The sequence below is a fragment of the Anopheles nili genome, chromosome 3 (assembly GCF_943737925.1).
Source record: "Anopheles nili chromosome 3, idAnoNiliSN_F5_01, whole genome shotgun sequence".
Classification (NCBI taxonomy): domain Eukaryota; kingdom Metazoa; phylum Arthropoda; class Insecta; order Diptera; family Culicidae; genus Anopheles; species Anopheles nili.
Window position 1 is genome coordinate 49,920,598 of NC_071292.1, and position 12,296 is coordinate 49,932,893.

The 12,296-nt window shown below is 49.7% G+C and overlaps 1 protein-coding gene across 1 annotated transcript in view; it reads right to left on the bottom strand.

Moving 5' to 3' along the window:
• The window catches only part of LOC128724535 (titin-like), a 140,577-nt gene that overhangs the window by 1,446 nt on the left and 126,835 nt on the right, over positions 1 to 12,296 (bottom strand). The window contains exons 36-43 of the mRNA XM_053818260.1: positions 7,014 to 12,107; positions 6,088 to 6,117; positions 5,916 to 6,008; positions 3,047 to 5,830; positions 2,837 to 2,978; positions 1,430 to 2,757; positions 643 to 942; positions 112 to 417 (exon numbers count right to left, since the gene is read on the bottom strand). Of these exons, the coding sequence (XP_053674235.1) occupies positions 112 to 417; positions 643 to 942; positions 1,430 to 2,757; positions 2,837 to 2,978; positions 3,047 to 5,830; positions 5,916 to 6,008; positions 6,088 to 6,117; positions 7,014 to 12,107 (10,077 nt within the window). The remainder of the gene's footprint in view (positions 1 to 111; positions 418 to 642; positions 943 to 1,429; positions 2,758 to 2,836; positions 2,979 to 3,046; positions 5,831 to 5,915; positions 6,009 to 6,087; positions 6,118 to 7,013; positions 12,108 to 12,296) is intronic.

Here is a 12,296-nt window from a genome sequence, read left to right on the forward strand (position 1 = left end):
GCAGAATTGTAGGGACACACTTTTCCATGGTGGTTCCTTATTTTGTTCCGCTTCTTTGTCACCAATTAATACTCAGCTAAAGAACGTATCGCTCAAAATCGAGCTACTTACCGGCACCAAGCTGTACAGTGTACGGTTCGTCCGACTCAAGTGGGTCGCTCAAACCGACCTCGTTCCGGGCCATGATACGGATGAGGTAGTCCTCGCGCTCCTGCAGGTCCTTGATGTTGAACGATTGGCAATCGGCCGCGACCCGACCCACCTCCATCCACATCGTTTTCTTCGCGTTGCGGATGGCGATGTGATAGCCCTCGATCGGAGCGCCACCGTCCGACTCTGGAATGCCCCACTCGACGATATTGATGTTAGGTCCTAGGTAGCGTACCTCTAGTGGACCTGTCGGCGGGGACGGTACAGCTGCAGGGTTGCGAAAAAAACATTCGATTAATAACCAGTTTTTCGCAAGGTGTTTAGGGTGGGCTCAATTTGAGAAGTTGATCGAAAAGTTGAAGTATAGAAATAGTCAAATTCCAAGAACATAAAAACATAGAGACATAGAAACAGAGCGACAGATATAGAAAGCACAGAAATTGTAAAGGTACAGAGATAGTGGCTCAGAAAACGCTGATGGTGGCATCTTACTGGCATGAGATTTGAGCGCAACACTCTCCGACACCGTCGGTGAGCTGAGCCCAACCACGTTCTCGGCGAATATCCTAAACACCAGCTCAGACTTCTCCTTTAGGTTGTCCACGCAGTACGACAGGCAGTTGGATTCGAGCGTCTTGATCTTGGTCCACTGCTGCGCCGTCGTCAGGCGCTTCTCGATGACGTATCCCGTGACGTCGGAACCGCCATTCGTTTCCGGTTGCTTCCATTCGAGCTTGATGCTCTTGCTGGTCACGTTTGTGATGCGGAGATTCCGCGGTGCAGAAGGTGGTGCTGTAGTTTTGTTGTTGTTGTGGAGGATGAAGTGTTGATAGAGCACGAACACAAAGTTTTGTACGACGACAGAGAGTTTGGTACGTTGGAAAGTGTTCAGAATATCGTTAGAATATTTTTCATAAGTAATGTTGAGTTGGCACTCGTTTAGGGTGAGTGTTTAGTTCGTTACGTGGCTTGCAGGGCTTCCGGTTCAGTTATGTAGTAGTGCAGGGGTTTGGAATTTTGTTTAGAGTGTATTAAAGGAGTAGTCAGTTGATCTTGGTTTTTTATCAATAATTATCAGCTAATTATTTAGTTTACTTTTTTGTCTAAACTAATTCATTAATAACGGATGCATTTTACAACAAACATTATTATGTACTTTCGAATTACCAGGACAAGAAGCAAGAATAACTGGACAAGAAGCAGGACGACAAGATACAGCGTTCATCAAGCATTAGCACAAACACGATACGCACAGCTGACGTCTTATTAAAACACTTACTTATTTCCTTTCCGGCCACGATCGACTCCTCAGTTTGCAGTGGTTCACTCGCACCGACCTTGTTCTTGGCGGTGATCTTAAAGTCATACGCCTTGTTCATCGACAGACTTTCGATGAGCAGCGACGTCTCCGAGCCACTCGTCGTACCAGCCACCTTCCAAACCTTTTTCTTCGCCTCCTTAACCTCCACGACGTACTCCGTGATCTTGCTGCCACCATTCGACTCCGACGGTTGCCACGTCAGCGTGAACGAACTGCTCGTCATACCCGACGTCTCAATAGGACCTCTCGGAGGCGATGGTGGTTCCAACGTCTGCTGAATCTTAACCGTCGCACTCTCGAGCGGTTCCGAACACCCAACAGGGTTCTGTGCGATCACACGGAAGTGATACTGCGTGCTGTCGAGCAGCTTCTGGATACAGTACGACTTGATATTACGCTGCACGTCCGCCACCTTAATCCACGCGTTTTTGTTCGCGTCATCACACTTCTCGATGGTGAACTGCGAAATCTCGAGACCACCATCATCGGACGGTGGTTTCCACTCGATCACTACCGCCTCAGGGCTGAGCTCACGCACGATGATCGGACCTTCCGGTTTGCTCGGTTTGTCGATCACCTTCAACTTGAGCTCAACCGTGGCTGAACCTGCAGAGTTGCGTGCCTCCACGGTGTACTTGCCCGAGTGGACGCGATCCAGTGCCGAGATGACGATCGTCGACGACTGACCCACGGTAACGATCGTGTGTTCAACCGAGGAGGTGATCGTTTGATCCTCACGATACCACACCAACTCGGGTGTTGGGAATCCGGTAAATTCCGCCACCACTTTCCATTCATCGCCAACGCGCAGCTTCTGCACGATGAGCTTCTTGTCCACCGTTAGGGTTGGTTTCTCTTCGATAATCACGTTGCAACTGCTCTCGACGCTGCCCAGTTCGTTTGTCGCTCGGCAGGTGTATGAAGCACCGCTTTCTTCAGTGGTTGACTTGATCTGATACTTGGCGGAACCGTTCTCGTACGAGACGACGTCCTGTTTAAGTGGTTGACCATTTCGGAACCAGGCCACGTCTGGCACTGGGACGCCCGTTACGATGCAGTTCAGCGTGACGGACTGACCGAGGCCGACGTGTACGTCGCGCAGGTGTTCGCTTACAGTTGGAGCTTCCTTTTTGATCGGGGCCATGATCTTGTAGTAGGGCGAGTTTGGTGATGCTGGACCCTTGCCTACTTCGTTAACGGCCGTCGCACGGAACGTATACTCGGCGTTCTTCGTCAACTTGGTCACGGTGGTAGTCGTCTCAGTGATGCTCGTGATTTCGGTCCATCTGGAGGAAGTGAAGTAGTACATGATACTCTGTTAGGGGTGTCCTTTCGAAGATGATCGATTTAGACGACGAAACTTACGTTTTTTGGTTCTTCTCCTGGTACTCAAGTACGTACTCCGTGATGGGACTGTTGCCATCATCAGCTGGTGCCTTCCAGAACAGCGTGATAGAGTCATCGGTGATGAGCGTAGCCTCTGGAGCTTCCGGCGCGCTAGGTTGTTCTGAAAACGCAAAAAAGTGCCAACATTTTAAAACGCACTAGTTGTAAAGATTCCGATCTCCAACTTACTCTTGATGACCAGCGTGAAGGATGTGCTGGCATCACCACATTCGTTCGTCAGCTTGAGTGTGAACTCCCCGGCGTCAACCTCAGCAGCACGTCTGATCGTAAGACTGGCCGTTTCCTCGGTCACCGTCGAGACGAACTTCGCTGAAGGAATGATGACGCGCTTATTAACGCGCCACTCCGCTTCAGGTTTCGGTGTGGCGTTAAACTTCACATTGAACGTCACGTCTTCGTCCTTGCGGATGGTGAACACACGCGGACCTTCCTCGAAGATGGTCGGCGCGACCTTGATGATCTCGACCTTCAGCTTCGAGGCCGTTTTCGCGTTCGACACCGTGCACGTGTACTCATCCTCGTCATCTTCAGCGGCATTCTTCACGATCAGCTTGCGCACGCACTTATCCACAACCAGCTCATACTTGTTCGACGCGGTAATAGGTTTGCTGTTACGGTACCACACCACATCAGCGGGCTCGGACAGTTCCACCATGAACACGGCATCGTTATCCCGCGTAGTTAGTGTCACCTCCGGTAGGCGGCGCACGAAGTCGACCACCGGTTTCTCGACCGTTAGTCGTGCCTTAGCACGCTGCTCACCAACCAAACACGTGTACTCGCCGGCATCCGCATCGACCGTCTTATTGATCTTCAGCGTCTGTCGCTTACCATCAATTGTTAGCTGAACATGTCCATTGAACGATAGTTCCTCTTCATTGCGGTACCAGCGCACCAGTGCGTCACCCTTTGTAAGCTCTAGCTCGAAGGTCGCATCCTCGCCTCGAGCTACCGTGACGTCACGCGGTGCGCTGATGATCTCAGGTGGCAGCTCGATAACTGACACCTCAGCAGAACACTCCTGATCAGCCAGGGCACAAGTGTACTCGCCTTCATCGTGCACGGACGTATTGCGTACAAATAGCACGCGTGATTTGCCCTTTTTGGTGAACTCGTACTTGCCGGTGGTTTCGACCAGCTTGCGGCCTTCCTTATACCATGTGACGTCAGCCGTTTCTGAGGTGATCTCCACCTCGAGGACGGCGTGTTCTTTCTCCTTCGTTTCGACATCCTCAAGTTTGCGGAGGAACTCCGGTTTTGCCTCAATCACCGTGAGCGTGCATTCGGTTTGTTGATCCTTAACCGTGCACCTGTATAGTCCGGTGTCATTGATGGTTGGGTTTTTGATGTTCAGCTTGTGCACCTTGCCATCCTGCACGATCATGCGGTGATCCATTCCGCTCAGTTCCTTGCCGTTGTGATACCACTTTGTCGACACGGTGTGCGAAGTTTCACACTCCAATGTGACTGCGCGGCTTTCCTCAACCGTGATCGTTTTCTTGAGCTTACGCGTGAAGGTGACTTTATCCACCTCTACCACTACCCGTGCCCCGTGCGACGCCTTACCGATCGTGTTCGATGCGATGCACTTGTAGTTGCCCGAATCCTGCTCCGAATCGGCGTTGTTGATCAGCAACTCGATGTTCTCGCCATCGTACGCCTGCTTGACACGTTTCGAGGGCAACAGGGTGTTGTTGTTGCGCAGCCACAGGATCTCTGGGACCGGATTGCCAGTCACCTTTGCCGGTAGCTTGATGGTGCCTCCCTGAGGAACACTCTGTTCTTCAAAGCGCTCCAGGAAGAGTGGTGCCTGGGGATTGCCGACGTTCGATTCGTCCACCGTCAGGAACGCGCTCGTTTCCACGCTGCCAGCAGGGTTCTTAGCGCGCACCGTGTACTCGCCGGCGTTATCGTGGGTTGGTGCCACCAGCGTAACCGTGTAGATATTGCGGTCTGCTTGCGTAGGAACGTCCAGTGACACGCCATTCTTGAACCACTGCACTTCTGGCGCCGGATTACCAACAATCTGCGTCGAAAGCACGACCGTTTCGCCCTGCCGAATCGTCATGCTCTTGAGCGGTTCCAGGATTTGCGGTGGCTCCTGTACGCCTGTTTTCACCTTCACCAGAATGTCGAGAGACGATTCGCCTTCGCGATTGCGGGCCACCACCTGGTACGAGCCTTCCTGCAGCTTGTCGATGCCCTTGATGTGCACCACCGTGCAGTACATGTGCATGTCCGATTCAACCACGACCTGCACGTTGTCCTTGCTAGCGATCTCAACACCGTTGTAGTACCATAGAATGTCAGGCTCCGGTACCGCCACAAGGCGGCACTCGAGCAGCACATCCGAACCGGCGTCGACATACTGCGCTTTAGGTTTGCGCGAGAACGTGGGCGGAATGCCTTCGAGGATGTCTGCTAGCGAGGACTCGCGTGACATGCTCTTTCGCGACAGTGTTGCCACGTCTGAGCCGTGGTCTGAGCTGAACGAATCGACGACGAGTTCGGTCGCACTCGAGGCGAAACCAGCGATGTTCTTCGCAACACACGTGAACGTGCCGGCATCCTCCGGGAACACCTCGCGGATGATCAGCGTCGCGACGTTATCGTCGTCGTAGTACATTTGGAAGTCCTGCGATGGTTTGATGACGGCCGTTTGCCTGAACCAGGCGATTGAAGGACGTGGGAAACCTTCCACCTTACACTCGAACTGCACCGTGTAGCCGTCCTGCGTGGTGATCGGCTGCAGCTTTTCGATGATCTTCGGTGCGAGTGGTTTCTCACTGGCGGCCGGTTTCTCGAACACCGGCAGTTTGTCGATTTTCTCATTGAGGGTCTTCTGAACGTACTGCGGGTAGGTGACGGCGTCCATCAGATACTCCCGACGGACGAATCCGCGCTCGTCGGACCAGGATCGTTTCACGTACCACCATTCGGAGTTGCTGTGTTCTGTTGATGCCGTTGCGGGAAAAAAAGAATGTTGTCAATTTTCGTTTTCATTGGCAACATCGCGCACCGATGGAGGAGTACATACCGATCACATAGACTTTCTCGCCTTCGACGATGTGTAGTGCTTCTTCGTTTTCGGCTTCCACCGCCTGAATACAGTACATATCATTTGCATCCTCTGTAATAGCAAACACAATTGGTTTTAACGGTTAGATCGTTAAATTATTTCAAACAGTAGAGATATTGACACTACTCACCTTCACGGACGATCTTCAGAGAAGCGGTTTCTAAAGTAGGTATAACATCAATGGGAACACCGGCCGCAGAAAGACAAAAAATAGTGTATTAGAGCAATGAAACTAACTCAGTGGAAAGTTTGTATAGAGAGAGGTATCACTGTCAGTAACAATGCAAATAAAACTTGGATTTAGTGTACAAGGTGAAGTAGGAATTGTGCTAGTAGTAGTAGAAGTAGTTTATCGTAGTGAAATAGTGGCAGACGTTGCTTGTCTACCCGTAATGCTTGGAGTGAAAATCAACCAAATTCATACACCACACGATAGGGTTCACTCTTGAAGGATAGACGAAAAAATAGATGTAAGGAAGGAAGAGTAGAAGAAGATATAGTAGAAATAGTACAGCATAGAGTGGTGAAAATAGTACTAGTAGAATGGCGTGACCGTGGGTCAAAGGCAATCCTTGAAAGAAGTAATTAGTATACAGTGGTAGTGCGTGAGCATAATTTACAGTTGTGTTACATAGTGTGTTGAGGAGTTTTAGCTTAGAATCTAGCCTCGTTTTGAGACCGTATTAATGCTGATGCTAGTGTTTTGCTTAAAAGTCTTCCGCTGCGTTTGTACACGCTCCGTGCGCGTGTTGGTCAGTGCAAGCTGAAAAGATGATAGTAGAGTTAGGCCTGGGTTTGTGTTCGTTCGGTAGAACCATTGGAAGGATACCGAACTTGCGATAGGAATATGTTCTGACCAGCACAAAGTAAGCTTCTAGAAAACTAGTCAAGACAAGGATAGTGGAATAGAAGAAGTGAAGAAGAAAAAAAAATCGCGAAAGATAATTCAGCCAGCAGATAGCAGAAAGTTGTGAAACGTAAGAAAAGTTTCAGCAATAGATAGAATCAAGAGATAGAGTTTCAAACATAACTGTATAATAGGAATTTGATAAAAACCTTCAGAGTAGGTCGGTAGGACTTTCTTGGGCTGTTTCAGTGTGAATGATTCTTCTTCGTGTGTGGTGGTGGTGAACTGTGATCTGTTGCGTTGCGTCAAGTCGAGCGAAATTTCCTCCTCGTGGTGTACGATCAGATTTTCGAGCTTCTCGCGGCGCCGCCGCAGCTCGATCACCACGTTCTCAGTGTCCTCGTCCTCGTACCGGTACTCATCCTCCACGTCCTGCTCACTGTCGTCGTAGATGACCTCATACACGACCTCGTCATCTTCATCGACCTGCTTGATGATCGTTATGTGAGCCTCGCCGGTTTCCTCGCCGTAGCTGTACGGTGTCGGCAGCTTTACGCGGCCCGACATCGAGATCTCTTCGCGCGCGTACGAGTCGAGCTGTATTTTGAACTCCTGCTCAATGTCCTCGATGTGCTTGGTGCGCTTCGGCCGGAAGGTGACATTTTCCGGCTCGATGTCCTTGAACACTGGGCGCGGTTGGCGCACCTTTTTGATCTTCTTAATGCGCACCTCTTCCTCATCAAGCACCTCGCGACGGAATGCCGGCTTCGGGCGTGGGCGCTGCTTACGCACAACGACGTGTTCGGTTATCTCCTCTTCTGCAGGAACTTCCTGCTCCCTGGTGATGGTCATCGACGCTTCCACGTCTTCCGGTTGCTGCGGTTCCGAGGGTTTTCTCGCGATTTTGAATGTCGTTTCGGCCTCTTCCGGTTCTGTAACCGAGGGTTTCTTCTTTGGCAAGGACAACTTCGCTTCCGTTTCTTCTTCTTCTTCTACCGAAGGCTTTACCTTAGGTTTGCGCTTCACCATCGTCACCTCGTCCACGGTTTCCTTCACCGGTTTGACAATGTCCAGGTCTATCTTCTCGTACTTCTCCAGCTCCGTTTTGGGTACATCCATCTCGAGCAGCTTTCGCGTGATCTCGTCAATGTCGTCATCCTTCTTTTTCTTCGGGACGGTCTTCTTTTTCAGTTTCTCAGGCTTCTTCTCCTCTACCACCACTGGTGCCGGTGCAGGAGCTGACTCGGGTGCTGCTGGTTGTTCCGCTTCCCGTACGATCTTGAGCGACGCTTCAGCTTCATCGGTAGTGTACGGTGCCGGTTTCGGCTTAAGCTTAATCGATTCCTCGACATCCTCAACGGCTTCAGGCTTTAGAACGGCTGGTTTCAATAAAACCACCTCTTCGGTGGCTGTCTCCTCGACAACCGTGGGTTTTTTCGGTTTTTTCAACGACACGGTCGTTTCTTGTACCGTTTCTTCTTCTTGCGTTGATTTCTTTGGCTTAAGCTTGAACTCCACCTCAGTTTCTTCAATAGGTTCCACCTTAGGCTTGCTCTTTTTGCGTGGCAACTTTACCTGAGCGCTCTCCTCAGGCTCGACCGTCGACTCGACCGCCTGTTGAGGTTGCGGTTGTTGTTCAATCTTAACCTTTTCGCGCTTAAGCAAATCCACATCGATCCGTTCGTACTGCTCCAGCTCGGTTTTCTCAATTTCCAAGTTCAGTAACCGCTGCAGTTCGGCATCGTCATCGATGCTAGCCTTCTTCTTTTTCACAACCACCTTTTTCTTTGGCTTTTCGGCTGGTTTTTTCTCGACCACTTCCTGCACAGGCTCAGTCGGTTTGAGTGAAACTTTTCTCAAGGGTGTTTTTGGTACCACCTCTTCAACGATAGGTTGGATTGGTACAGATTCAACCACACTCACAAGCTCCTCTGAGGGGGCTTCTATGACGGCATCTTCTATGATCGGTTGCACGTCGTGGACTTCTTCCACCAATGGCTGGATGGGTACTGTTTCTTCTACTAGCTCGACGATGTCCACTGGTTCTTCAACCACAGGTTCCACCGTTTGAGGTTCTTGTTCAAGATCTTGTTTTGGTTCATCCTCCTCAACTTCTTCAATGACAGGCTGCTCGACTGGCTCTTCTGCTTCTACTTCAATTTTAATGATGCGCTCTACGCTTACCGTTTCTTCCGTCTTCTGTGGAGTTGGCTTCAGCGTAATTACCTCCTCAACCTCTTGCGGAGCTTCTGGCAGGCGTGGCTTTTTAGTTATCTTAAATTCAGCCTCAACTGGTTGTTCTTCTGCCGGTTTTGAAACAACTTTCTTGGGTTTGAGCGTAACTTGAACTGGTGCAGGCTCTTCGATTTCAGCGACTTGCGGTGCAAGAATAGCTTCAACTGATTCGACCACCTTTTCTGGTTTCTTGATATCTACATCGATCTTTTCGTACTTCTCGAGTTCGGTTTTTTCGATCTCCAGATTAAGGAGCCTCTGTAGCTGTTCGTCATCATCCGTGGAAGGCTTCTTGGGTTTTTTCACGACCTTCTTCTTGACCACCGTTTTCGTTTCTTGTGGTTCCGTGGGCACCTCAACTTTTTCTTCAACCGGCACTGGCTTTGGTTCGTCCTTTTGAACCACCACTGGTAGCTCTTTTACCGCGCTTTGAACTACTTCCGGTATTGTTTCTGGCGTCAGTTCTGTCGGTTTCGGTATGTCAGCCGGTGCCATAGTGGTCGCTTCCTCTGCTGGCAGCTGTTCCTCTACCACATGTGCCTTTGAAATGGTTGGCTCCTTTACGGAGGGCTTTTCAACGATAGGCTCTTGTATCTTAGCAGGTACTTCAGCCGGCTTTGGCGTGTCCTCTGGTTTTTCTTTTTGCTTCGGTTCAAGATCAACTTTTTCGTACGTTTCGAGTTCCGTCTTTTCGATTTCCAAATTCAACAAACGCTCTAGCTCGGCATCTTCTTCCGGTTTTTTCTTTGGTTTTTTGATCACCTTCTTTTTGACAACCTTCTCTTTCTCCTCATGTGCATCAGGTGGCATTGCAACCGACACTTCGGGAGTAGGCTCTTGTACAGAGTCGACGTGCTTTTCTTCTGGCACTTGCGGGGGAGCGAGCTCCTCCGTTTGCTGCAAATCTGGCTGTGGAAGTGCTACTTCCGTCGGTTGCTTAAGTTCCACTTTCTTAGGCTGCTCGATTTTCTTTTCAGGTTCCGGTTGCACTTCCTCACGTACTGGGGCAGGCACCTCAACCGGAACAGAAGTCTCTTCCTCTGGCAGAGAGGGCTCGGAAGTTGGCTCCTCGACTGCTGGTGATTTGGGCTTTTTGACAACTTTTTTGATTATCTTTTTCTTTCCTGATTCAACCTCTGGTTCGTCTGGAACATCCTTGGGAGTAGGTAGTGCCATATCACGATCACCTTCACGTTCCTTCGGCTCCGTTACCGGCGTTGGTTTTGTGAAAGGTTTCAGCTTTATCTCTTCTTTTTCATCTTCCGGTTTCGTCGGTGTCGGTTTGCGGAACTTGAATTCTTCTTCTGGTTCCGGTTCTGGCTTTTTACCTTTTCCAAGTATTATTTTGTGTTCCGGCTCTTCTACAGGTTGCGGAGCGGTAGGTGTCTTTTCCACCTTTGGTTTCTCTGGTTCTGGCTCAGGTTTTTCTACCGGTTTCGGTGCGGGCTTTTCGTATGGTTCCAGCTCTGTTTCGAAGTCCGGAATGTTAGTCGGTTTGAATTTTGGCTTTTCTACGTGCCGTTTTTCAGTATCCAGATCTTCCTCCTTTGGCTTTTCTTGAGGTTTTTTCTTGATTTTTTCTTCCTCTACGACCTCCTCTTTTGGTTTAGTTGGTGTTTTCTTGAGTTTGACCTCTTCTTGCTGCTCTTCGTCTTTTTTAAGTTTACCCTTACCCATTTGTAGAGTCCGTTCTTCCGGCTCGTCCTTTGGTATTTCTTTTACCTGTCGCTGGTATTGAGGTTTCTCTTCTTCCTTCTTTTCATCCTCTTTGGGTTCCTTCTCGTACTTTTCAATGTCTAGAGTTTCAAGCTCAGGTTTTTCTTTTTTAATGACCTTTACCTTTTTGATAACCTTTTTCGTGCGCTCCACTTCTTCTTCTTCCACGCGGGATAGCACGCCCACGCCCGGTCGGGTATCCAACTCGACAATCTGAGGCTGCTGCCCTTGAGCAGAGAGCTCCACGTACTCGATGCGGCTCTTGAGCAGTACCTTTGGAACGGTGATCTCTTCGACTTCCCGCTTCTCCGGTATGACAGTTTTACGGAGTTTAACTGTTTGTGGTTCTTGTGTGTCAGTGATTTCTGGTTTAATCGGTTTCTGTTCCTTACGTTCGATTTTAATAGGCTCTAACTTAACAATCTCACCCTTTTCCGGCTTAACCTTCGGTTTTCCGTCCACGTCAATCTTTTCGTACTGCTCCAGTTGCGTTTTCTCGACCTCCAGATTTAGCAACCGCTGTAGCTCCTCGTCATCCTCGATGGACTTTTTGGATTTTTTAGTCATCTTTTTGACGACCTTCTTGGGAGCTTCCTTGGGCGCAGTTTCAACGGTCATCGCTGGCAGCAGTACGGCCTTCTCCGTTGGCTCAGGTTGCTTTTCGTCGATCGGTTCCAGCTTCTCGACATCCATTTTGGGCGCTTCGACGGCGGAAGTTTCTTCCACCGGCTGCTCCAAAACGGACTCGGATGGAGCCGCTGCAATCGTCGGCTTAAGCTGTACAGCGGAAACTTCTGTAGCTCCTAATGATACCTCGACAGGTGTTAGATGTTCCTCATTAAGTGTCAACGAGGCAACAGTATCGGCTTCCTCGATTGACACATCAAACTGATCATCAACGGGAGCAGCTTCGAGTAGCGGTTTACCCTGAACCGTAGGTTTCTCCGTGGCAAACTCCGACACGTCGGTTGGTGATACTTGAACCGCGTCGAATGCCAGCGAAGGAACTTTGTCGGTTTCTTCCTCTTGCTGCTCGAGCAATTCTTCCACGGGAGCTGCTTCAAGAACAGGTTTACTCACGATTGGTGTTTCTGTGACATCGGATGGAATTTCGCTCGTTGCGGCCTGTGCCTCCTCGGGGAGTTCTGTTGGTGCTGCAGTTGTTTCCTCCTCCTTTTCATCTAAGACTTGTTCGATGGGAGCTGCAGTGACCTGGGGCTGCTGAGTAATTTCGGGGATCTCAAGTGCCTTGTCTGGTATGTCAACCGGCTGCACAGTATCCTCCAAGGGGCTGGTTTCAACGAACTCATTCGTTTCGAAAGTATCTTCCTGTAAGTCCACGGTTGCTGCACCTGCAGTTTTTATAGGAAAAACATGAAAGTTAAGCGATGATCGTGAAGATTTTCGAATACCGAAAATAACCACAAAGAAACCACGTAAATTTCCGTGCTGTTCATATACATAGCTATACGGCAAATTGAACGCCCCGTTTGCGAGATTATTTCTGTTTTCTCAACAATAATGAGCAAAGAATGGTTTCT